Source organism: Staurois parvus, unplaced genomic scaffold (assembly GCF_062004578.1).
Source record: "Staurois parvus isolate SC_StPar_1 unplaced genomic scaffold, SC_StPar_1.0 ptg001090l, whole genome shotgun sequence".
NCBI classification, from domain to species: Eukaryota; Metazoa; Chordata; class Amphibia; order Anura; family Ranidae; genus Staurois; species Staurois parvus.
In genome coordinates, this window is record NW_028318886.1 from 3,927,501 (window position 1) to 3,954,630 (window position 27,130).

At 40.4% G+C, this 27,130-nt stretch overlaps 2 protein-coding genes across 2 annotated transcripts in view; one reads left to right on the top strand and one right to left on the bottom strand.

The window, feature by feature from the left end:
* The window catches only part of LOC149440372 (aspartate aminotransferase, cytoplasmic-like), a 54,611-nt gene extending 43,187 nt beyond the window's left edge, over positions 1-11,424 (top strand). The window contains exons 6-11 of the mRNA XM_089658763.1: positions 2,613-2,725; positions 6,544-6,645; positions 7,591-7,741; positions 8,000-8,165; positions 10,928-11,070; positions 11,159-11,424. Coding sequence (XP_089514889.1) covers positions 2,613-2,725; positions 6,544-6,645; positions 7,591-7,741; positions 8,000-8,165; positions 10,928-11,070; positions 11,159-11,301 — 818 coding nt within the window. The 3' untranslated portion in view covers positions 11,302-11,424. The remainder of the gene's footprint in view (positions 1-2,612; positions 2,726-6,543; positions 6,646-7,590; positions 7,742-7,999; positions 8,166-10,927; positions 11,071-11,158) is intronic.
* Positions 11,425-14,751: 3,327 nt separating this feature from the next.
* LOC149440373 (olfactory receptor 5AR1-like) lies at positions 14,752-15,684 on the bottom strand. The gene has a single exon (XM_089658748.1). It carries the CDS (start codon positions 15,682-15,684, stop codon positions 14,752-14,754), a length of 933 nt encoding a protein of 310 aa, XP_089514874.1.
* Positions 15,685-27,130: the final 11,446 nt, after the last annotated feature.

Below are 27,130 nucleotides of genomic sequence, written 5' to 3' on the forward strand. Positions count from 1 at the left end.
CAATATGTTCCCAATTGTTTGATACATTATAATAGCTGATGTTACGCTGAGTAAATAGATACCAAACATGACATGCTTTAAAATTGCACAACCCCATGCAACGGCAACAAACTACGTAAATTGTTAATATCCATAAGCAACACTTTAAAAGCCTTTACAGGTTACCACTTTAGATTTACACAGGAGGTCTGTTGCTGGAATTACTGCCCTTGATCTGACATTCACAGTGATACCTCAGATCATGCATGATGCCATCTCTGTTAAGAAACATAGAAAAGTGATGGCAGAAAAAGACTGAGTGGTCCATCGAGTCTTCATGTTTTGTGTGTGTTTTTTTTTGGGGGGGGGGGTGTTTTTGTTTTTTTGTTCACTTTGGTTTTTTTTTTGGGGGGGGTTCTTTTTGTTAACTTTTATTTGTCTGAGTATAGATCTATGCTTGTCCCAAGCATGTGTGTAGCTATTTACTGTTGACTGTCTCACTACCTCTACTGGAAGTTTTCTCCAAGCATCAACTGCTCTTTCACTAAAATAGTACTTTCTAAGATTAGTTTTGAACTTTCCTCCAGTTAATTTAAGGTCATGTCCCCATGTTCTTGATTTTGGTTTCCTGTTGAAAATACTGCTCTCCTGAACCTTATTCACCCTTGATGTATGGTTTCAGTCATGTTTCCCCTTTCCCTTCTTTTCTCCAAACAAGTGTACATATTAAGTTCCTGAAGTCGCTCTTGATATGTTTTATCCTCCAGACATTTCACCATTTTTGTTACCCGTCTCTTTTGTAAGTGAGATCTCCAGAACTGGACACAGTATTCTAAATGAGGTCTAACTAAAGATCTAGATGGGAGAATCAGGACCTTCTTCCTCCTGCTGGTGACCCCTCTAGTGATTCATCCTAGAATTCTATTCTCTTTCCCCACTGCCTGGCCACATTGTTTGCTCATTTCGCAATCATCTGAAATAAGTACCCCCAAGTCCTTTTCTGAAGTGCTGGCCAACACTGTACCCCCAATGTTGTACTCTCTAAAGGGATTCTTTTTCCCTAGGTGCATTATTTTACATTTAGAAACACTGAACTGCAATTTCCACTTTTTTGACCAGTCTTTCAACAATACCGACAAGGGACCGACACTTGCGTTAGCCTTTTTTTTTTCTTAACACTGTCCCTTTCACTTTTTTTTTATCACTTTTATTGTTATCACAGGGAATGTAAATATCCCCTTTGATAGCAATAGGCAGTGACAGGTACTCTTTTCTGAGAAATCTATTAGAGTCTATTAGACTCTACATCTCTCCTCTGCCCTTAAAGCATCTGATCACACCAAGATCAGATACTTTCCCAATTTTAAAATTGTGCTGTTTATATCCGGCAAAACCAAAATGATGAAATGCTCATTGTTTCCGGTTTCTTGGACCATAGAGATGCTTGGAGCCATTCTGGTTTCTGATTAGCTCTATGGTCAGCTGGTGGAACTGTTGGCTACTTTCTCAGGTTCCCCAGTGGAACTGGAGAGCCCGAGAGAGCCGTAGAAGGCGGCAAGAGGGGGACGTCCCTTCCTGCTGTTTGTAAAAGCGAACAAGCAGTGAATTAGCCACTAGGATTGCGTTTAAATGAAAGCCGACCGCTAGGTGAAGAAAATGATACCAGGATGATGGCTGTAGCTGCAGGCATCAATCTGGTATAGCTACTCAAAATCCAGCGATGTACCAGTACATTGCTGGTCCTTGTGCGGCTTATACACTCACTGGCTACTTTATTAGGTGCACCTTGCTAGTGCAGCACTACCTCCTTAGGAGTTGCTGAACTTTTGGTCCCTTCTCTGCACAGCGAGGCAACATGCATTTCCTTGCACACTTTGCAAACAGGAGTCATTAAACAGTTCTTGAACTTTTATTAAGGGGTTTAGAACTTGGATGGGGTCTAAGGGGATACCCAAGGAACTGCAGAAACTGAGGACAAACTCCTTAGCAACTATGTAAAAAAAATGTAGATAGCAACAGTCTCTCATTTGAGAACACAAAAGGCTCTCTGGTGTACCTCCTCAGACCCTGTATGTTTCCTTCTCTTCACCCAGCTGCCTTGAGGGTATCCCTGGGCAAGGGGGCCCAAGAGCTGGAAGTTTAGCACAGTCCTGGATGAAGACTAGTTGGGTATTACACCTGACCACCCTCTCCCCTTATCTGGCCCGGGGGGTGTAGAAGTATCCACTTTCTCTGTCTTTTCCTGTTAAATTTGTGGGCTGGCGACTGCCTTCAGGCCTTATGCTGGGCTGGCTTCTTCCCTGCTTCACAAGTCGTCCTCCCAAGGAGACGATAGGATAGAGGAGATCCATCCTTCCAGAATCCTGCCTGCAGGTGGACTCCCTTCCCTGGAGCCCCCTCCCAGGCTCCACACTCCAGCTCTTCACTCCATTGTCCATCCAATACTCACTGACTCTGTCCCCAGCCTCCTGCCAGGGGATTGGCCAAGGTCCTTTATGCAACCATATCTGAGCCTCCTGCCCTCCCGTGTCCCTTCTTCTTAAAGTTCTTGGGTTTCTGATATTTTGTGAATTAAATATTTTTTTATTCCCAGTATTTACATTTTTTAATTTATTTGTGTATTTGTTTAACAGATTGCTATCATGAAACATTGGAAGCTGTAGGTATAACTAGTATATATCCTTATCCGGTATGGGACAGCAAACAAGGGAATCTGGGAATATCTAACATGCTGGAAGATCTGGAGGTAGGCGAACAAAGTATTTTACTGTCACTTATTTATTTTTTTTTATTACATAAACATGCAAATATTATTTTTGTCATTTTAGTTGCTTGTGGAATATACATATTTAATTACCATGAACAAAAGATGAAAAAAAATAAAAATCTGGCCACGGATACTAGTATGATTACTGCTTCAATGGGTCTCCTCTCCCAAAGCACTAATGTTTACATTCATTACTCTTTTTGTAGTTTAAATCATGTTAATATTCACCCTTAATTAGCAATACATGACATGTAAATATTATTTATACATATAAAATAAGCTATTTTTATTTTTTTGCTCAGTATTGACACCCGTAAAAATGATATACTGTGTGTATATATATATATATATATATATATATATATGAGCCATGAGGCTATTAATATCAAATATATATTTTAGATTAGTGTGATTCATAGCCGTCAACAAAGGTGAGTACTTTCAAATATCAGGACTGCTAGCCCCAGCTCAAGGAATAAAAAATTGAACTAGAGGGCATTTTTAATATTTAAAGCAAACTCTGTACTCCTGCGCTGAGGATGGATTCCGCAAAGGCTATGGTAACAATTCAGATGTCCTGGAATATGCATTCCTTGCTGCCCCCAATAGACCGGGGTAGTCCAAAGTCACTGGATACAAATAAAACAAACAGAGGGCGCACCGGCCTAGTGCATTATCATAAAAAATATTTGTTAAAAGGATAAGTAATCACAATTGACATACAGGGCAAAGGCACATCACACTAAACAGCGATGTCCAATCCACACTGCATATAAGTTCATAAATGGAACTCCGGATTTCCAACTGGCTAAAGCACTTCGAGGACTCAGCCTGAGGGCTCTGAGGAAGAAGCTGAGTCCGTAACTGCCAAACCCAAACACATACATCGGATTGCAAGACAGAGAACACATTTCCACTGCTTTGGAGTCAAGTGGCGGCATGCTTTACACCACTGCATCCAATGTTTTGCATTGCACTTGGTGATGTAAGGCTTGGATGCAGCTGCTTGGCCATGGAAATCCATTCCATGAAACTCTCTATGCACTGTTTTGCTAATCTGAAGGCCACACGAAGTTTGGAGGTTTTTAGCTATTGACTCTGCAGACAGTTGGAGACTTGTGTGCACTTCATAATGCACTGACCCCACTCTGTCATTTTACGTGGCCTATCACTTCATGGCTGAGTTGCTGTTGTTCCCAGTTGCTTCCACTTTGTTATAATACCACTAACAGTTGACCGTGGAATATTTAGTAACAAGGAAATTTCACGGATGGACTTATTGCACAGGTGGCAACCTATCACGGTATCACACTTGACTTCACTGAGCTCCTGAGTGTGACCCATTCTTTCACAAATGTTTGTAGAAGTAGTCTGCATGCCTAGGTGCTTGATTTTATACACCTGTGGCCATGGAGGGGATTGGAATACCTGAATCCACTGATTTGGAGGGGTGTCCCAATAGTTTTGGCAATATAGAGTGAGTGTGTGTGTATAATATATATACATACATACATATACACTGCTCAAAAAAATTAAACGAACACTTCTTAATCAGAGTATAGCATCAAGTCAATTTAAACTGCTGGGATATTGATCTGGTGAGTTAAGTAGCAGAGGGGGTTGTTAATCAGTTTCAGCTGCTTTGGTGTTAATGAAATTAACAACAGGTACACTAGATGGGAAACAATGAGAAGATCTCCAAAACAGGAATGGTTTTACAGATGGATGCCACTGACATTTTTTCCCCTACTCATCTTTTCTGACTGTTTTTCACTAGTTTTGCATTTGGCTAGGGTCAGTGTCACTACTGGTAACATGAGGCAATACCTGGACCCTACAGAGGTTGCACAGGCAGTCCAACTCCTCCAGGATGACATGTCAATACATTGCCAGAAGGTTTGCTGTGTCTCTCAACACAGTCTCAGGAGCATGGAGGAGATTGTAGAAGACAGTTACTCTAGGACAGCTGGAAAGGGCTGTAGAAGGTCCTTAACCCATGAGCAGGACCGGTATCTGCTCCTTTGTGCAAGGAGGAATAGGATGAGCACTGCTAGAGCCCTACAAAATTACCTCCAGCAGGCCACTGGTGTGAATGTCACATCAGACTGTCCAAGAGCTCAGTGATACCCTGATCCAGATCTAGGAGGAAATATCCCAGGACACCATCCATAGTCTCTTTAGGAGCATGCCTCGACATTGTCAGGCATGCATACAAGCACATGGGGGCCATACAAACTACTGAGTACCATTTTGAGTTGCTGCAATGAAAGTTCAGCAAAATGGATTAGCCTGCTGCATCATCTTTTCACTTTGATTTTCAGGGTGTCTTTGAATTCAGTCCTCTGCAGGTTGATCATCTTCATTTCCATCAAACAATGAGGCATCCTTACATTCCTAACACGAGGAAAACAACTGCTAGATACCTAGACAGTACAATGGCGGACTTTATAGGCACTACATGAGACCACACTTCATTTCATTAAAAAGTACATATTTTATTTTACATAAGTATAAAAGTTTGAAATATATTGAAACAGTTCATACATTTTAAAAAAAGGGGACTAGGGAAAGAATCCCCCAAAATACACAATCTGCTCTTATCAATTGTATAGCTGTATAGGCTGTATTTGTAGCTTGTCCAGCTTCAACGGTAAACACTTTTTACATATAGCTTCTTCAGGACCATATATTAGAGGAGGTAGAACACTAACAGTATAGAAAAATGATATACATTAGTACATATATTACCAAAAAAAGGGGGGGCGTACGATTGAATCCTCAATAAACAAAAATAGTATAAATACATAGGCTTTCATTAATAGGGAGTACTGCAGAAGGTCCAAGATGCGAGGTCTGACAGGCGAACATAGGGGACCCAAAAAGGACTATTCTCTGAGGGGCACATTTTCAATAATATACTGACACACATACTGTGGATACCTATAGTGTATATAAAAAGGCTACACACCCCTGTTAAAATGTCAGGTTTCAGTGATGTAAAAAAATGAGACAAAGATAAATCATTTTAGAACGTTCTCCACATTCAATGTAACCTCTAAACTCAGCTGAACAACAAAATGAAATCTCTTAAGAGGGACGTAAACATAAAAAAACTAAAATAAAGTGGTTGCATAAGTGTGCACACCCTATTATAACTAGGGATGTAGCTGTGTTCAGAATTAAACAATTACATTCAAAATCATGTGAAATAGGAGTCAGTACACACTTGCCATCATTTTAAAGCACCTCTGATTAACTCAAAATAAAGTTCAGCTGTTCTAGTAGGTCTTTCCTGACATTTTCTTAGTTGCATCCAACAGCAAAAGCCATGGTCCGCAGAGAGCTTCCAAAGCATCAGAGGATCTCATTGTTGAAAGGTATCAGTCAGCAGAAGGGTACAAAAGAATTTTCAAGGCATTAGACATACCATGGAACACAGTGAAGAAAGTCATCATCAAGTGGAGAAAATATGGCATCCCTATGCTGTCCCTCCTCCTCTGGAACTTTTCCCTTACGCTAGGCACACTATCTACATGATGTCTTTGACCTAACCACAAGCAAAATGTGCACCAACTGCAGTGAACTAGTGCTTTTTATAAGAACCGTCCTCATCAAAGATGGCCATGGAGGTCATCCAGTTAAGCAGCATCCAGTTGGACAGCTGCTCACCTTATGACACGAGTTCCTTCTGTCCTTTACTTTTCCTGCATGGTGGTTACGGACAGTGCCACCTGTGTAAATAGGTCAATCTGCACCTGCCTACACTCTCAACTTTCATTGTCTTCATCCTTTTTCAGACTTTTCCTGATTATTCCATTGTTGTACTTCCAATATCCTGTACTCCGACTGGAATACAATTTAACAAAAGTGAATGGAAACAAATAGCAACTTTATTGAAGGTAAGAGGTCATTTTGTAAACTCTTTGCTTCTAATACAGCCAACAAACAATTCTATTATATTTTATCTATTTTTCTGGTGTTATTTGCTGGTTCAAAGGGACCCTCCCAGATTTAAGAAAATCAGAACAAAGCTGTCCTTGTGCAAGAAGATTGTAACTTCTTACCTCTCCTGCCACCTACCCTGCTGAATACAGCTTTGATCAAAATAAAACTTGCTCTGAGGCCTTTATAGAAAGAAAACTTCCAGGAATGTTGTTGTTGTCCCATGTCCCCTGCAGTTTTCTGCCCACCTCCACTCTATTACTGTGTATTACAGCATTGTGAAGGTCAGTGTTGCGTGGGGCAGAGGAGATGGCCACTCCTAGAAGTGTTGGCTTCTCTGCAAACTTTACAGGAACATCTGAGTGGGGTTTGCCAGTAAAAGTAATGGACGAGGTATTTGCAACATTGCCACACACCTTACTGAGTTGGAGCCAGAGCTGTCCAATCAGCAGGAAACTTGAGCTTTGCTGATTGCAGAGTTATAGGTCTCACTCAGCAGGGGGTGTGTTGGGCTTCTGCAGAAAGACTACTGCTTCCAAACAGCAGCATGTTGGCAGGGAAAAGGCTTCTCTACTCAAACTGTAGGTACTTTCCAAAGGAAACAAGCTGTAAGACTTTGCAAACGTTGAGGATGATTTATTAAAGACATGTAGGCTGTTCACTTTGCAATGAGGTGAAGCTTTGTTGACTCCCATCATCCAATCATGTGTAGGCATAAATAATGTGTTTGCTGTTTTTTATTTTTCATTGCATGTGATTGGTTATTAGTAAATCAACACCATTTTTGTTGTAATGCATCTGGAATGTATTAGCTGACAAGCTGAAAAATTAAGTTGGGTTTTTATTGCAATGTCTTCAGCTTATGTTTTCTCATGTTGTATATTTATTTTTATTTATTTTAGAAAAAGAACATGTTTCCATTTTTCAACCTAAAAGATCAAGGACTGTCCTCTGGAGATGTAGACACCGATGCGTGGCCTCTGCGACACTTTGTTTCAGAAGATTTTGAGCTGCTTTGTGCTCAGTCATTTTCAGCCAGTTTTGGAATATATGGTGTGTCAACAGGAGATATTAAAATAGAATCTGCTTCTGAACTCATTACTTTTTGCATACCTAAAATCATTCTATGTACCTGTGATTGCTTTAGGTCATTGTAAGGAAACTGATACTGTCCTAAAATTAACAGTTTAAGCAGCTGTGACTGGAGAGGGAACAGTACACTTGAAATCAACATTTACCAATTCTTGTCCTAGATCTACTGTAAATGTTACATTTATATGTACCAGTTACTGATTCTTGCCTCGCCTGCAGGTGAAAGTGTTGGGTGCCTCCTAGTGGTTATGAGAAATAATGGCGCTTTGATCAGTGTTTGCTCCCAGCTGGAATGTCTTGTGCTTAGAAAATGGTCAAAACCAACAGCTACTGGAGCACGAGTGGTAGCAACAGTTCTTAATAATCCAACTCTTCATGAAGAATGGTGAGTTTGTATGTTGTCTTAGAGCAGGAGTACCCAAACTTTCAAAGCAATACGTGATTGTACTGGCCTTCAAACTTTAGGGGGGCCAGACTGTGGCCAAGTACAAAATGCCATGGCATTGGTGGAAGTAAACAATGCCAAAGGCTTGGTGGTCAGTAGGGGTAAAAAAAAAATTACTTCGTTGGTGTCAGTGGGAGGAATAGTGCCCCAGGGGGTGGATAAAGGAAAGCAAAGAGCCACCTCTGGCCTGTAAGCTGCAGTTTGGAGACCCCTGCCTTAGAGCATGAGACAAGACTCTCACTTTGCCCCAGCCCTTAGAAGCTTTCACCTTCTACTCTTGTGAAGACTGGGGGCATAGGGCAGTTATGCAGAACTAGTAAGGGAAAGATGCCGTTTCATTTACAAAAGTAGTGGTTGTATTCTAGGGGTGGGGATTTTCACTAGTGGTGACAGCTAAAGCTTAGTGTGAGAAATGTGGGTCTGTGCACCAGTTGTAAATTAAACGAATATAACAGTCCTTCATACTAATGGCTGTGAATAAGGTAATACAATAAAAAAATGGGATCAAGTCCACATAAACAGTTCAATTCTGTAAGAACCTATTGTGTGAAAGCAGACTCCTCTGCCAATCCCCTTTTGGTCATAGGCTCACATTATGGATTGACCATCATTGCAAAGGTCTTATTGCGCCTTTAATCATATCAATTAATATCCATGAACCCAGTTGGACTCTCCCAGGGCTTAAACAATCTACCACAGAATACTCTGTAAATCAGCATTCCTCTCAGCTCAGATGATAAAGCATGGATCAGTGTTCAAAAACATATAAAAACTGACATAGTGCCCACTGAGATTTTATTAATAAAAGAAAGAAGAAAATACATTCACTTAATTACTGAATAAAATTGTCCAAATCACTTTTGTTTTTACATTCCAATGCTGTTTGGGTAGATGGCTCTAATATACAAATACCTCCGGCCATATGGAAAAACTCTCTCTACCAGGCCACGCCATACGTATTTTATTGATCTGACATCATCAGGGACACCAGATGGACTCCTTAGGATTTTTCATTAGGTGCTCTCTTTGACTTATTACACTGTTCAACAGGTAAAAAGTTTTGGGCATAAAATTAGCTAATCTTACATAATTTTGGGGTGCTGAAAACGAAAATGACCCTAAAAAATGTTGATTGGCTCTAGTTTCCATGATATATTCACCCATCTAATGACGTAAGCCATTCAAAATTATGATGCAACTTCAGCTGCATATTGCGCAATTGATACTGGTGACCAATAGAAAATTGCATGTATACTGAGATGATGCAATATTAGCCTTTAATTGCATCACTTCGCTGCATAAAAGCTGCAGTATCTGTAGCTGATTGTAGTTCGACAGCGTCTTTACATTTCGTTTTATGCTTATATAGGCTACTCAGTAATGCCTCGAACTTGTGTGAATAAAGCAGATAATTTCTGCTATATCTGCGGTGAAATAACTTTTATCTCACAAAAAAGGAGGATAACAGGAATGATTAAGAAAGCCTACAACTTGTATTTTGGCTGCAAGATAGGAGACCAGGACAAGAGCTGGGCACCACATATATGCTGCAATTCTTGTGGGACGGCACTGGAGCAATGGTTGAATGGAAAAAAGGCATCTATGCCTTTCGCTGTGCCAATGATTTGGAGAGAGCCAACAGATCATGTTAGTAATTGTTACTTTTGTATGGTGCCTCCAATTGTAAAAGGGCTAAATAAGAAGAAAAAGTTATCTGTGCACTATCCAAATATTCCATCGGCAATACGTCCAGTTCCTCATGGAGAGGGGCTACCAATTCCTAAAGCACCAGAATCCTTCGTGGTTGAGTCAAGTGAGGAAGAACCTGAAGCGTGTAGTCACGTGCAGTTGTAAGAGATAGCCCTTTCCTCGAATACAAGAGAAAAGCCAAGAGAAGCAAAACCGACACAAACTGAAGACAAAACTAGTGAGAATCCTAAGTATTAAAATGATTCAACTTAGCTTATGGCTATAATTTTTCTTGGTAATCCTATGCAATATATTATGCCATTTAGGCTTTGTTATGTAGTCAATATCACTTGCTTTATATTTGTGGAAAGACATCTATCTATATAATTATTGTGCATTATGTAGTCATTACGCCTATAGTAGAAAACTTTCCGTTTACAGAAAAACTAGAGCCAATTGACAAATTTCATTGTTATATTTGAACTCAGAATGTGAAATTCATTAAGAAATGGATCCTTTTGTTTCCAAAACTGGCAAAAAATAAAAATTTGTTGAACAGTGTTACACTTGAATAACAGTAATTCTGACACTTACCCTGACATTAATGTAGATCAGGCCCTGATCTTCCTACTTTTATTCATTATAATTTTTTTTACACACACTTTTCTTTTTTTTGGAAGATTGCTAATTTTTGTTCTCAAAGTATTTTTTCATGGTATGGTTGTTTAAGTTACTTTTTTTTTTTTTTATTGGGTAATAAGGGATACTATTATGAAAGGAGGTTTTGAATTGAATGGAGAAGCTAACCTGGTTGGGCTACAGTTTGCAATAATAAATGGCTGTCTGATAAAACTTAATTCAGTTATAAAACTAAAATATATCCCCTACAATCGTGCTATCCAAGAAATCAACAATTTTTATTAACCCTTATAATGTGAAAAGCAGCAGTGATTAAAAATGTTGCTATATGTGTCGGTACTATTTACCCTTATCTTTTTTTTCTTCATTTTGAGGAAGGAAAACCTAAAAATGGCAGCAAAACGTCTTATCGTTATCAGAGAAAAAATGAGGGAGAAGCTTAGACTTCTGGAGACTTTGAGATCTTGGAATCAAATCACCCAGCAATCTGGCCTATTCACCTACTTTGGATTAACCAGTAAGTGATAATATGAAGTATGGACTTCTGTTTCTGGGTTCTAAACTGAAGCTGGGATTTTAATTGACTTTAATTTTTCCCCTGACAGAGGACCAAGTGGATTTTCTGGCAAAGAGAAACCATATTTATTTACCTGAAAATGGACAAATAAACATCTCGGGACTTAATGTGAACAACATACATTACGTCACACAGTGTATAAGTGATGTGACTCTGAATGACACAAGATGATGGTTTTTAATAGCATTTTTTAGTAGGGTTATCATTTGAGGCAAGACAATTTTTATAGATTTTCCATTATATTGAATGGATTTAATTTATGTTAATTATTGAAATAAAAATAGTCTTTTGTCAGATGTATCTATAATTATGGTAATAGGTACAGTCACCTATAACTTTTGAGTTATCACGTTGACCAGAGGCACAGCTTTTGCTTCTATGGTTGTCCTTCGGATGCAGTCATGAACGAACCCCCCCTACCTTGGTTCATTTGATTGACACGTGTATATCATCATTAATGCTATTATGAAGATAATGAATACCTTAAACAAAGGGTTTTGTAATCATCATTTAACAGAAAACAGATACAAATCATCCAAATGTCCATAGTTCATAATATATTTAAATAGAGGCAAATCATATGCCTGTTAAATTTACCAAAGTGTTCTTATGTTTAGCATTATCAGTATAACATTTTATAGATCATGGCTTCCCTCATCTTCCTTACTAGCAAGTAACCCTACAAACATTTAGCCGAGTAATTCTTCAGTAAAAAGAATGGTTAAACTATGCTGTATCTAAAGCTAGAATTTATTTTAATTTAAATAGTATTAGGTAATGCCTAAAACACCAGTAATTTTTTTTCCCACTTGGGAGATTTCCCTTCACTTCCTTTTCTTTAGACATAACAGAAAGTATGATAAAAACACTTCAAAGTGAGGTAAATACCCCCTTAGAACGTTTTTTTGCTATGACAATTTTCCCTATTGGGAGATTTCCCCTCTATTGATGTCCAAATTTTTGGATCTTCACTTACTAACAATCCTTGTGACTGTGGTCACCAAAACACATATGCAGGCAGGTAGAGTTCCGCATAAGTGTTGCTCCTCTTGTTAGTGAAGTTTAGTGTCCTTTATAAGGTGGGAAGAGCTGGAAGTTAGAGGGCTGGGCTCGGTGGACTTCTGAGGAGAGGTTTTGAAGAACTCCTGTGAGCTCTCTTCTGGGAGAGGACTGGCTGATATACTAAATGCCTATGTCAGGTGCAAATCTAAAGTTAAATGTATCCTGAGTCCGAGTACTGCACTGTTCTTACAAAACTATCTGAATAATACTGAGATAATTGAAGGTACCCTTTGATAGCCATGATTTGTAATATCTAAAACTAGTATATGGCCTGTTTTGTTATGACTATCAACTCAAGTAATGATGTTTTATTGCAACCAAGCGTCTCTGTGTGATGTGCTAACAGAGTAAGGTGATGAGTACAGCCAATGTCTGGGATAAAGAGAGTTCTGGTGCTTTACTCATTCAAGCCTGATCAATTCCGGAGTGGGTAGTGATGGAGGAAAAGGAGTTCCCCACCTGCTGGTGAGATTAAGAACTCTCATGTAACATGCATTAAGTGGCCTGGGCCTTCATGTTTTATGGGCCTGGGTGAACAGGTGGGCTTCTAAAGCTTCTGTCTGGACTACTTGTCAAACACAGGTCTATGTGTGCATACGTTATGGGTTACATATGATAGTGACCAGGAGGATAAGGAGAAGATGTCTAGGACCAACAACCCATGCACTTGACCATATTTGATTTGGGCAGATCAACACGTGACACCTGCAACCTTGTATGTACAGTGCTCAGCATAAATGAGTACACCCCAACAGATTTGTCAGAAAACCTTTAATTTCCTTTCAGAATCAAAATTTTCTATAGGACACTATACTACAAAATACTCCCACAAATGCGGGCCATAGATTACAAACAAGATTTGGTAATTTGCACATACAAAAAAGTATTTTTCCTAACAAATTAATTCAAGACCATGTTGCAAAAATGAATACATCCCAATGAAATTCTTAGACTTTTGTTGTCAAAAATTTAGATTCGCTCCTAACCAACAAGAATTCAACTACAGGTGAGTCTAATTATTCATTAAACAGGTATCCAGCAGACAGTTGATTATAAAAGGGCATTACTTAACAAAGAAAACCACTTCCCATTTCATGCTGTCAACAATGGCACCACATGGAAGAGAAATGTCACAAGGCCTGAGAAAGAAAATAATTTCTTTACACAAGAAAGGTGAAGGCTACAAGAAGATCAGCAAAGCTTTACTTTTCAGTCAGAATACTGTAGCAAAAGTGATACAAAAATGTAACAAAGATGGAACTGCAACCATCTAACAGAGATGTCCAGGCCATCCAAGGAAGTTAACACCTCGACAGGAGCGTCTTCTAATGAAAAGGGTTGAAGAAAATTACTATGCAAGTTCACTGCAGTTAGCTAAAGAAGCAGAAAGCCAAACTGGGGTGATTGTTTCCCGTGACACAATACGGTGTACACTGCAGAGGAATGGCATACATGGGTGTAGTTTATGAAGGAAGCCTGTCCTAAAGCACATGCACAAAAAAGCCCACCTAGAATTTGCCAGGGCCTATGCTGAAAAAGAAGACGACTGCTGGGACTCTATTCTGGAGTGATGAGACCAAGATAAATATTTTTGGAACTGATGGTTTCAAAACTGTATGTCGTCTCAAAGGTCAGGAGTACAAATAAAAATGCATGGTGCCTAAAATGAAACATGATGGTGTCAGTGTCCTTCTGTGGGGCTGCATGAGTGCTGCTGGTGTTGGGGAGCTGCATTTCATTGATGGTATCATGAATTCACAGATGTACTGCTCTATATTACAAGAGAAGATGCTACCATTACTCCATGCCCCTGGTCGTTGTGCACTTTTTCAACATGACAATGATCCAAGACACAGCTCTAATGCCACTGTTGCATTTCTGAAGAAGAACAAGGTGAAAGTTATTCAGTGGCCAAGTTTGTCTTTTGATCTGAACCCAATCGAACACCTATGGGGAATTCTGAAGAGACAAGTTGAGCATCACTCTCCATCCAGCATCCAGGCTCTAAAAGAGGTTGTTCTTGAAGAATGGAAAAAGATAAATGTTGCAATATGTCACCAACTCGTTCATTCCATGCCTAGAAGACTTGGTGCTGTCCTTACATATCATGGAGGTCATGCAACATACTAGATGGAGTAGTTTTTGTTGTGGGGTATATTATTTTTGCATCAACTACTTTGAGTAAAAGTGAAGATTTTGTAATCTAAGTTATATTAACCTTACTTTCATGTAATGAGTTAACAAATGTTCTATAAAACTCAGTTTTGCCAAAATTCTGGAAATTGTTCTTGTGTTCATTAGGATATTGATGAAAATTACTTTTCAAGAGGGGTGTACTCATTTATGAGCACTGTATAGTAAGAGCCCAGCTGCATGTATCGGCCACTTGGTAATAAGCTGTGATTTGGTCAGTGTTAGCTGGCAGTGTTTGACTCTCAGGTGTCTTTAGAAAAATAAAAGACCAAATTTTAGATCCATATTCTAAAATTCCAATTCATCAATATTCTAAAAAGTTCTTGATTGTACGTTGTTCCCAAACTATTAAACATATATCTTCTATTAATAATGGCTTATCTTGATAAATTGTTTGAAAGCCATTTTGACATTTTTATTTCGAAAGCTATAAACTATGGGGTTAAGCATGGGGATAGCATACACATAGAGCGCAGTTAGCACTTTGCCCTGTCTCAGTGAAACCGCTGAAGATGGTCTCATGTACAGTACAAACACAATAATATAGAAAAAGCTCACAGTGGTTAGGTGAGAAGCACAAGTAGAGAATGTCTTGTATTTTCCCTTTGATGTCTGGATCATCATTATTGTCCATACAATATTAATATAAGATATAAGAGTGAGAAAAAATGATGTCATTACCAGCAACACTCCTTGAATAAGTATAACAGTTTGTATAATTGTTGTATTGCTGCATGCCAGGTTTATAAGGGCAGTGATGTCACAAAAGAAGTGGTTGATCACATTGGAGTTACAATAATCCAATGTGCTTGTAACAGTTGTGATTGGGATTGAAGCCACTAACCCACCCAGCCAGGAACCCAAAGCTCCATACAAACATGCCTGCTTGCTCATCATTAGGGTGTAATGTAAAGGTTTACATATGGCCACATAGCGATCAAAAGACATCACAGTCAATAGGAAATATTCAGTACTTCCAAAAGCAATGAAGAAGTAAAGCTGAACCATACATCCTACAAAAGAAATTTGCCCTCCCTGGGTAATGGAGATACCAATCAGATGTGGGCAAGTAGTGGATGTATATAGGACATCAAGGGACGAGAGGTTACACAGGAAGAAGTACATGGGGCTACTAAGTGAGGGGCTCCAACTTATTAAGATGGTAAGAATTGAGTTTCCAGCAAGTGTGGAAATATAAACACAGAGAAAACACAATAGCAGGGGAGTTTTTAGGTTTGGGAAGTCAGAAAACCCAATAATTAAAAAATCCATTATTCTGCTGTAGTTTCTATAATCCATTTTATGCAGAGGAGTCATAATGTTCTAGATTTCCATTGATAGAGAAATGCACAAACATTAGTTACTGTCAGAAATGAGTTTATACAATGAGGCAAATAGCAAAATTTAAAGAGACTCAGTCACTTTGCCCATTCAGGGAAGAGTGACAGTATATGCTTGTTGGTAGGTGCAGCGAGGTGCAGAAAATACACTGAGTTCAGTTAAAATTAACAAAACGTGTATTGAAGGAACAGCCAAAGGTACAAACATCCCAGCAGGAAGTCACCCAGCTGGGAACAATCACAGGTGTGTGCAAACTTGTATATTGGAACAGTTTTTGATGCACCAACAGCATCTGTCTCCAAGGGCGGAATGCAGCCTGGCCAGTGCAAGCCCAATGGGGAAGATTCTAATGCAGGATGGTATGTGCCTAGCCTGTCTAGCACCTTTCCTTACCGCTATTCACTCTCCCTGAAGGACAGGTGAACTGCCCCTACACTATCCACCTACAAGAAAACACACCAAAGCCTGTTCGCTGGCACTTAAAAAGGCTCTGCTGACCAAAGATGGCCACCAGGGTCACCTGAATGCAGTGTAGCCAGATGAAATGCTTCCTAGGGTACAAAGGAAACTAGAGAGAAACCAGATTTCTCTTGACTTACCTTCCAGGTGCAGTAGTGCTCCAACCATGACACCTACAGTAGAGAACAGACACGGCACCTGCCTACATGCTGATGGTTCTTCCTGCCCTAGCAAAGTATACTCACTGATCCAGGATCCCTGCTGAAAGAGTTCATCCTCAGTGCACTCTACTGTTGGATTGTGTATGAGATTACCCCTGTAAATGTCATTAAAAACCCCCTGAGTGACAGTATTTGGGCTTGTTGATTTGCTGTTCAAGCCCAAGCATGGGCAGTTACAGTGTCCCTTCAAAAATCAACTCTACCAAATGGTATTTTTTTAGCTTTGGGGGGGAATTAGGAAAGGTTAGAACCATTATTAAATATCTATTATTGTCAGTGCTCTGTTGGGGAGATTTCCTTTTAATGTCTGTCCACACAAGAAGATATAAAAAATCTACCCAAACGGGGATGCTCTATCCAAACCTTCCCTTACTCTGTAAAAAAAAAACTTTGTCATTACTTTTTGAGTCTTAAAGGAAACCAGTAATGCGGAAACAAATAGACTACTCTTTTTGACATCTTGAAAAAAAAAAAGCTTGTTGCCATTGCTTGAGCTTCATGCAAATAGAATACAAGTATGCAAAAGGATAACATTTTGCCTTGACTTCAAAAGCTACTTATGTTTTGTTAGTGACTCAGACAGGTTGATTTACTAAAGGCAAATAAGCTTTTCACTTTGTAAGAGAATCTTTACTCTGCAAGGACACTTGTGCTTAGCTAGGTAAAGGTGAAGTGCTGCTGACTTCAGTCATCCATTCGTATGCAAGCAAAAATATTTTTTTCTTACATTTTTCCTGCATGTGATTTAGTATTCTTTGAAAAGTTAATTTTTACCAGATTCACTAGGATATTTGAAAAATCCAAAGTGCAAATTCTATTCCAAAGTAAAAACCGTATTTGCCTTTAGTAAACCATCACAAATTATTGATGTAAGAAACAATTGTCAATTGCCAAACAATTATCATTTTTAGAAAGAGGCTAACAATAGCAAACTACATATTTCTCCCTTTACAAATGTGCTTTAAGGTCTCTTGCACACATATATCAATCAGCTTACAAGTCTTCAAGTGAAATCATCTAGGCAGCCACAAATGCTGTATACAGCTGCCAATACAAGTGAATGGCTGTGTATAGTGTATTTCCACAAATGCACTACTTTTGCATTTGGGTAAATACGCTGTACATGTATGCAAAGTCATAAATGTTTTGGCTAAAGATATACTAAATTCCAAAAAAAAAAAAAAATGGCTAAAGTCTAAAAACCTAAACGTGTTGGTCAAGGATATACCGTATATAATATGTAGTAGCCCACAAAATGTGATGTTTTTTGTTTTTTTAATCACAGAAAATGTTTCCAGCTATATAAAAATCAGGAAAATAAATCTGTTCATAACAAACCTTTCACATAAAACAGCAAAGCTAACTACACAGCTAAAAGTCATATGATTGTTGTTGTACCTGCCAAAGGATTTTCCTTTCTGTCCATCCAGTCCAGGGATTTCCACAGTCTTGGCAGCCAGCAAAGCCAGCCTGAAAATTTGCTATTTCTCTACTGCGGTTAGGAAAGACATCTAGGTAACCTGCTTGCCCCCAGCCTGCGATAGGATAGTGAAGGAACAACAGAAGGTTAATGAGCTGAGTATAAATTTAATTTATGATAAATTAAAGTATAACTAAAAGAAAATCTTTTTTAGTATAGGAGATAGCCGAGAGGGAGCCTCTGTCAGGATTGTATTGCTGTCTGGGACCCCATTAGGGAGATTCACTACTTCTATTTCTCCTGTTTACCATTACAGAGAGTAAAAGTGTTAAAAAAACACTTGTCACAGGGAAAAAGGGGGAAATCTTCTATTAGGTACATTGGTGATTCCAGTGATGACCGGGGATTCCCTTGCTTTGGTGTGATTTCCTCTTACGTCCTGTTTTGGCTATGGGACAGGAAGTGAAGGGAAATTTCCCCACAGACGGCAAAAAAAAAATAAAACACTGACAGAAGTTATAACCCTCCCCTACTCTATTTAAAGTGAAAAAAAAAATGTTTTGCCTTACCTTCTAAGTTGTAATTTAATATTTTCTGGCACCAATTTTTGTGAGCTCCTAATTATATAACTGTATGTTCATGTTTTAATGTCCAAATGTTTTGTATATTTTGATGCTGTAGAATGAAAATGATGGTTTCTTTTTTGCATGCATTTGTATTATATCATACTTTAATTAGCCATTATTTACTACCGAAGCAACGTATAAAGAAACAAATTATTATTTTGCTAAAACCTTTTCTCAGATGTTCTCTACATCAGCTTTACAGTATAACCAAGTTCAGTTGTGTTTTACTGCCATTTGTTGAAAATCTGTGTCAATCTGCTTATCAAAAGCATTTTCTGTCGCACCTGTGACACATGATATTTTCAGCTACATCTATAGTCGATAGAAAGAAAACAGAATTCTGCAAGCAGGTAGAATGCTGATAAATGTAATAATTGGAAACATCGGTCTGCTGAGTGTTTGTTCAACATCCTTTTCCTGGCGGTATGAAATGTTGATGTGATCTACTGCTCTCAGTGCTGGAGGATTATATAAGAACAAAATTCTCACAGGGTTTAGTCCATGAGGGAATTTACTGAAAAGACTTGCATTTTGTCAAAATATTACAGGTAAAAATAATGTCAGTTACTAGCTTCTATATTGAAGGGATTTGATCTCTAGGAATGAGAAAACTATTGCTGATAATTGTAACTGCCAGCGTCCGGGAAATAAAAAAGACACATTAAGGCTACTTTCACACTGATCCACCACAAAAATACATAGGTGTTTTTACCCCGCTTTTGCCGTGCTTTCTGAGCTTTTTTTTTTTTTGTAAGGACTTTAAAACTGCACCAAAAACGCTTCTCAAAGTCATTTTTCAGGTGTTTTCCATTGATTTCAATGGGAAGAGGCATTTTGGGGAGTTTTTTTAAGCTCACCAAACATACCCCAAAGATGCTGCAAGCAGGCGTTTTTACACCGCATTGCAAGCGTAACGCCTCAGTGTGGAAACATACATAGATATTTTCAGGTGCTTTTTTTAATGCAAAAATGCTTCAAAATTTCCTCAGTGTGAAAGTAGCCTAGGTGTCAGTTCACGCAGTGGCATATTTAGGTTTTGTGCTGCCCTAGGCAATACTAAATTGCCCCGGAGAGAGCCTGACATTGACCAACAACACCCCTGCCCCCTCCCCACTTGAGAGAGCTTTCCACTACCATCGCCTCCATACACCAGCCACTCCCCTCCCAGCGAGAGAAAAAGACTCACCTTCTCAGCTCTGGACATCCCCGGGAAAGAGTGTCAAGCAGCCCGCAGCCTTTCTCAGATCCCACCTGGTCCCCAAGCCATATGTGTCCCCTCTTCCATGGGGGCAGTGCCAGTACCGGGCACACTGGCTGATGTGAGAGAGCTCTGTACAGCCCACCACCTACAGAATATCCATTCAGATGAGAGGTGTGAGGTGCCAGTGATGTTCCAGGAGCGAATCCTTACCTTGGAATTGACGCTTTCATGACGATCCAGCTGACTTCATGAGATATATATTATTTTATGCACTGCACTATTGCGCATCTGGTGAGTGCATATTTTTATCATTTGTTTCACACCAGAAGAATTCTGAATGACCACCTGGATTATGAGCCTCACGTCTATTCTTTAATGGAAGGACTTTTTCACTTTCATGCACCTGTGACCACTTTGTCATGAGTTATATGTATACAGTATCTATGTGCACTTTGTCACTTTGTTTGACACTATGTTGGCACTTATATGTCATTATTCTGTGAGAATTTAGCTCTGTACCATCAAAGCCTTGTCTCCTCATGCTAATGTGACAGAACTGGGCCAATCACCAAGCACCAGCGCTGGAAAATAATGGGTCCATGCTCCTCCATGCCTGCAATTTCTGTTTTTTTTTTCAGCTGCTGAATACTGTAGGGGTGCAAACAAGTATACATTGCTGGGTGACTGGGCAATAAAACAGACTTTAGCTGTAGTTTTACTTTTAATATCCCTGTGGGAGCAAAAGGTTAGTAAAGATACTTACCTAACCCTAGCTTTTGTACTGCTGGAGTGATATTACCATCCTTCCTGGTGAGATCCTGGAGAATGCGGAGTAGTCCATGTCTCAGGAGATGAACCTTCAGCTATACGAGTAGTCTAGCATATCTCTCAGCTTTTGAAGTTGAAAGTGAGGGACTCTTAAGGGGAGAGTGACCGACAAAAAGTAGATGTGGTTTAAACGTGGGTGTGGTTAAATTATGATGGCCGACAGGGGACAGTCTGGCATCCCCTGGGTGCCTCTACCGCTACCACTCCAGCTACAAAGGCAGCCCCTGGTGGTGCAGCTGCAATGCTTTGTATCACAGCTGCGGCATGAATTATACCCTCTGTTGAACGTGAATGGCACTGCTCTGCAAGCCCTCCACAACTGTGTGCAATGCACATGGTTGCAAAATGTTAGTGCAGGGTTGAAGCAGTTAAAGCAGGTGGTGAGAAGGCGATACAACATCTCCTTATCGTCTGTCAAATGATCTCTGAAGAGCAATCCGAATGCTGATTGCTCTTCAGAGACAAAAGTTTGAACAAACCTTTAATTATCTATTTTTTTTTTGTTTGTTTTGTTTTACAGTTTTTTAGAATTTTTTTTTTTTACATTCTGAACAGCCCTACTGTTGGACTTTGGCAAAATATCAGGGGTCTAAAAAAACACCTGATGTCCCACTTTTGAGACAGAGAAAGGGACTGAGGACAGATTACTTAATCCCTTTCTCTACAACCGCAGCTGCACATAATAGTAAATGGAAAAGAAAACGCGCTCTGTACAGAGTCTCCTGTTCATTCACAAACTGATGCATAGTAAACACAGTATACTATGCTTCAGCTATGAACAAACACAGGAGTGATCTGTAGCAATTGTGTTCATTCAGGAAAGGAAGGGGCTTGTTAATATCACATATTTACCGGTCCCTCCTCTCTCCATCCTGAACCCAATCCTCCTGTACCCTACAGCAGCTTGTGGGAGGGAGAGGAGGAGAGCTGTCAATGCTGTGTTAATGGGCACACAGGGGGTCGGAGCAGTGGGGCTGGCACACAGGGGGATGGAAATTAGAGCATTGTGGGGCACTGGGTCGGAGCAGTGGGGCTGGCACAAAGTGGGATTGGAGCAGTGGGGCTGTCACACAGGGGGATCAGAGCAGTGGGGCTGGCACAAAGAGGGATTGGAGCAGTGGGGCTGGCACACAGGGGGATCAGAGCAGTGGGGCTGGCACAAAGAGGGATTGGAGCAGTGGGGCTGGCACACAGGGGGATCAGAGCAGTGGGGCTGGCACACAGGGGGGTGGAAATTAGAGCATTGTGGGGCGCTGGGTGCAGACACAGGAGGAGGAGAACAGATTGCACTGCAGAGGAATCAGATCTGGATCAGAGCAGGGAGATCAGTGGAGCCCAGTGCCAGAACTCCTTCCTGCACTGGGCTCCAGGATTGAGCCTGAATCAGATGTTGGAATTTTAATGAAATCTTGGAACAATTCTGCTCATTTTGGGTTGGTGGAGAAGAATACAGAAAACAATGTGCTGTCAGTATGGTGGCAAAGTGGCCAGGATGTTTATCAGTGAGGGGGCAAGGTGGTCAAAGAGGGATGTCAGTGGAGGGTGAGGGAGCCTAGGAGAAGTATTTTTTTTATGGGCAGGATGGGGAGAGGGAGGCAACTGCAGGGGCTGAGGTGTTTTGGTATGGATGATTATCAGCGTATGGGATGCACCTAGCTTGCTCCATGATCTCACTCACAACCAGGGGCGGACTGACAACTCATGGGGCCCCCAGGCAATAGGAGATCATGGGGCCCCTATGTCCTTGCCCAAACTCAAAAAAGCCTATGAAAAAGGTACCAGGGGCATCTCATGGGGCCTCCTACTGACCCCGGGCCCTCGGGCAGTGCCGAGGTTCCAAATGGGCAGTCCGCCCCTGCTCACAACCAAAGCTGAGCAATGTGTCTCCAGAGAGCAGAGAGGGGAGTGACACTGCCGACCACACATCTAGTTGTTCATCCTCTTCCTGCAGCATACCACAGCTGGGAACCGGATCTACAGCACAGTACCTAGGAAAGCAGCAGTCAGTGGGCTGGCTGTAGGATGGGATGCTGGAGGAATGTGTTGCTTTCAGCGAAGCTCACTTGGTGAACTTTTCTGATCCTGTGCTTCTAAAACTCCATGCACAAAAAAAAAGCCAGTTTCCTTGGCAGAAGAAAATGCTGATATAGAGCGTTTTTGTACACAGTTTAGGAGAATTTTAATTTTTTTTTCGTTACAAAACTCCAATCAAACATGCCAATCGGAATGGTTTATTTTCCTGCCTCTAAATGTTGAGCGTAAATATGCCTCTAATTGTCCATGGACACATAGGATAGCACTGAGCTGCTTCTACAGGCAAAACACAAAACTCATGTAGAAGCAGCGATTTTTAAACCAATGTGCATGGAGCCTGAAAGACTGTAGCACTTTCACATCCCAATGTGCTCTAGACAGTGGGTTTGGGGCAGGAGAGCGCTACCTTGCGGCACCCCCCTTCCTCACATGTGAACTTTGTATCCGGGGAACCAGTTTACCCCTTGTTCTGGCCCTCTCTTACCTTACTGTAAGGGAGCAACTTGTAGCCAGGAGCTGGAGCCACTCTGCACAGAGGTGGTTTCCTCCTACAGTGCGCACCCTTAAAGCGTGTAATCAGTTGCTCGGACGCTTGCGGTCCTAGCAATGAATGACTGTGTAGCACTACCCCCTTAGGGGTTGCTGATGAATTGGGTCCCTATGTAGTCCTGCACAGCCAGGTAATCCACATTCTCCACACACGCTTGCATCCAGAGTCAGAAAATCAGTCAGTTGAGCTTTGGTTTTGTTACTTATTGAGGGGATTTGAAATGGGATAGGGTAAGGAGGTATAGGATGCCCAAGGGAACCGATAACTGAGGACAAACTTCCTGGAACTATTCATAAGCTTCTCTTCTGCAACACAGTCTCTGCTGGAGAGCTAGCCAGCATCTCTTTGTTGAACCACCCGGGACCCTAGCCAAACTCCTCCAGAGCAGGGGATCTTGCTTCTGTCCCTAAATGAGGTGAACTGTCACTAGTAGGGGACTAATCTGGTCTCCTACCAGAGTGCTCCTTCCCCTATCTGCCCAGAGGGTGCAGGTTTACTCACTTAAACCCTATCCTGTACCTCCTTTGGGTTGGCTGCTGCTACTAGGTCTATTAGCTGGGCTGCTCCTTCCCAGCCATACAGGTGGTCCTCACTCAGGGGGACAGTGAGCTCTGAGTTTTCTGCCTTTCCAGCTCCAGGCTCAGAGGCAGGCAACACTCCACTAGGCCTCCTGGCAGCCTTCCTCCTCCAGCCTCACATCTTCCTCTCCACACTCCTCTCCTTCTTCCACTCGACTCTCTCCTGCTACTGAGCAGGCTCCAACACTTTTAAGGAAGTCCTAGTCCTTGCCAAGCATACTGTTGGGGATTGGCTGAGGTCCCTCATGAGTAAAGCCAGCCACTTCTCAGATCCACTGTCTGTTTCCAAGGCACTCTTTCGAAAGCCTCAAAGCAGGGGGAAATTCAAGAGGGGCTGGCCAGCAGAGTCTCTCAGCCCTGACCACAATGTGACCCTTCTGGCTATTACACCTGCGCTGCTAACCATCTCCTGTCTAACCATTAGGATCTAGCTCCCCTTAGCTAAACTAGGAGGGTGCTACAACTGCAAAGAAGATTGCAGGGGAGGGAGAAGCTGAAATGTCCTGCTGAGTGCAGTGTGTGAGAGCACCCATTGAGGATAACCCCAATGAGTGGAGACTAGTGCTGAAACTTGTTCCAGCAGTGGGCTCTGGGACTGCAGCCTGGATCTGAGGGACCCTGAGACTTTAAATCTCATAATCCGGGACGGTTGGGAGGTATGAACTAGAGGGATCACCACTGCCTAGGAGCTGCAGGGTGGAAACTGGAGTAAGGTAAGTTTTTATTACTAACTTTTTTCCCCACAGGCTTTTTAAAAATTTTACTTTATAGTTTTGGAATCGTGCCTTTTTACTTGTTAACCTCATCATGATCTGGATCAAAACAAACCTTAACACCTAGAACCAATTTTGCAGCATTGACATGTGTTGGTAAAACTGTACATATCATCACAACATGTGAAAAGGCTCACACTTGTGCTCTGCTATACTCTGAATGAAAATAAACAAAGGAAGATTGCTGCACCCACTCACTAAGTGTACTTTCACTAAAAATGTATATAAACCAAAAATGTGTCGTGCGCTAACTCTTCATCCAGACATATAACTGAAATAAAAATAATCCTCCAGTAATCCCATGCAAGATAAATCCACATTACAAATAAAAGTCCAACTCCAAAATTACAGAATGTCCAAATATCGCCACATGAAAGAATTCACTTCTGTAAAAACACATTTGCCCTAATATAATTTGTAGATCAAACTTAAAGGTGAGCAGGGAGAGTATCTTGAGCACAAGCACGTCTTCTGTAAAGTGATTGTTAAACGCGCTAATTTGGACATTTTGTGATTTGGGAGTTGGACTTTTATTTGTAATGTGGATTTATCTTGCATGGGATTACTGGAGGATTATTTTTATTTCATTTATATGTCTGGATGAGGAGTTAGCGCACTACACATTTTTGGTTTATTTCATCAAAACTACTTTGTGTATCCAGGTGGATTATACCTTTTTTTTTTTTCAGGAAAAAATGGGCTTTCTTACTGTAGTAAATGGTAATGGATATCTCCTGATTTTTTTTTTTATTATAAAATAGAAACAAAATAAAAACAAAACTTTTTTGTTTAAATTTAGCTGTAAATGTCTTGCCACTGTCACTTATAACTTACAACCCAAAATAAATTTTCCCGCTCCTGATGATTACAGCAGTACCAAAAAACAATGGTGCGCATTTTGCTTTTTTTCCCCTACCTAAAACACTGACATTAATTTAAAAAAATGCAATTAAGAAAAAATCTTACTTAAAATACACTGACCTATAACCCTGACCCTTGACCCTTACCTTGACCCTAACACTGTCTAGATCAAACATTGATCTAGCTATTTTTTTCTTGCTTTTTTTTTTTAACGCATATTTTTGTTTTTTACCATTTACAATGTATCTTTCTTTCCATTCACAGGAGGAAAGAAAACAGGGGTAGGCTGCTCAGCGTCTAATCACTATGATAGCCAATTAGAGGCTATCACAGTGATCAGGTGATTGGGAACATTAGTAGGAGACCTGCTCTCATTGCGAGCCTTGTCTCTGTGCTGGGAGAGCGCAGGAACACATACATGCGGTACCCAAATTTAATGCCCGCTTTCTGGATGCTGCATATATGTGTTATCATGTCGCAAAGGGGTTAAACATACAATCCTTATTGTTTCCCCTTTTTTCAAGTAGCCTTTTTCAGACATTAGTTCATTCTTCTAGAAGGACTGTTTTATTGTATTGGCAGTTGCCCTCCTCTCAGTTGGATTGCTTTTGGATGTCCATTTGTTCAAGAATTTCTCCATTCCTGTGTGCTTCAGTGGACAATAAAGAATATAAGATTTTTGTGCTTACTGTAAAATATTTTTCTTGGAGTCCTTAGAAGGGCATAGGTCTTACGTGGCCTCCTTGTGTTTTATTGGCCCTGTATACTCCTTGTTCACAAGCAAGAGGCATGACTGTTAGGAGCATTGGTATAGAAGGATGACTTTCAATCACTTATTTTCTGTTTTTCAATGTCCATCTCCTGAAGGCATAAAACCCATACGTCCAAGAATTTCTATTCCATTGTCCCTCATATACTTAGAGAAAAAAGGTTTTATGGCAATTACAAAAACTGCATTCTCCTAGATTGTAAGCTCGAAAGAGCAGGGCCCTCAATCCCCTCATGTTTTGCATTGTATTGGTATTGTTCTGTCACATGTTCTGTCCCCCTTTGTAATGTAAAGCGCTGAGCTGTATAATAATAATAATATTGCCCACATGTTGAGATCATCTCTAAAGTCTCGTGAGGTCCATCAACATTTTTCATGAAAGATACTCTTATGTTCTTGCTGAGGCATAGTCATGTAGATGCCAAATAAAAACACAAATTAAAAAAAATAAACTTAAATAAAGGAATGCGCTAAAACCACAAACTATTCCTAATTTAGTGTAGAAACATTAGTGCAAAAGATATATATATCTATTCTCAATTAATATAAAAAAATATCAAAATTATGTGCAAAACTATTTTTTACTGCATAAGTATTTTAAATAATTAAATCAGTGAATATAAAAATTGTCCAATTTTGAATTTCTTCAAATGTCCAAACAAATCCTTTTCAAATTCAAGTGCTCTCAAAGAAATTGTGCCAAAATCCACCACCAAAGTAAAGTTGGGTAACTCACCAGAGCTCCATGCTGATCAATTTCTAGATCCCCGCACACTCCCTACAGCGCTCGTGACTCAATCCTCTCCACAGACGTCGGCATCCAGCAAGCCAAGCCCTACTAGTTTCGTCATGAATGACGTCTTCAAGGGGAGACCGCCCCTTGAAGACGTCATTTATGACGAAACTAGTAGGGCTTGCTGGATGCCGACGTCTGTGGAGAGGATTGAGTCGCGAGCGCTGTAGGGAGTGTGCGGGGAACAGGAGACTGTTATACCATTTGCTGTTTTATGCTGTTATACTGGTGTCGGTGAAGACACCCTTTTTGTGAGTGTAAATCTTTATTAAATTGTTGGATACTTTTATA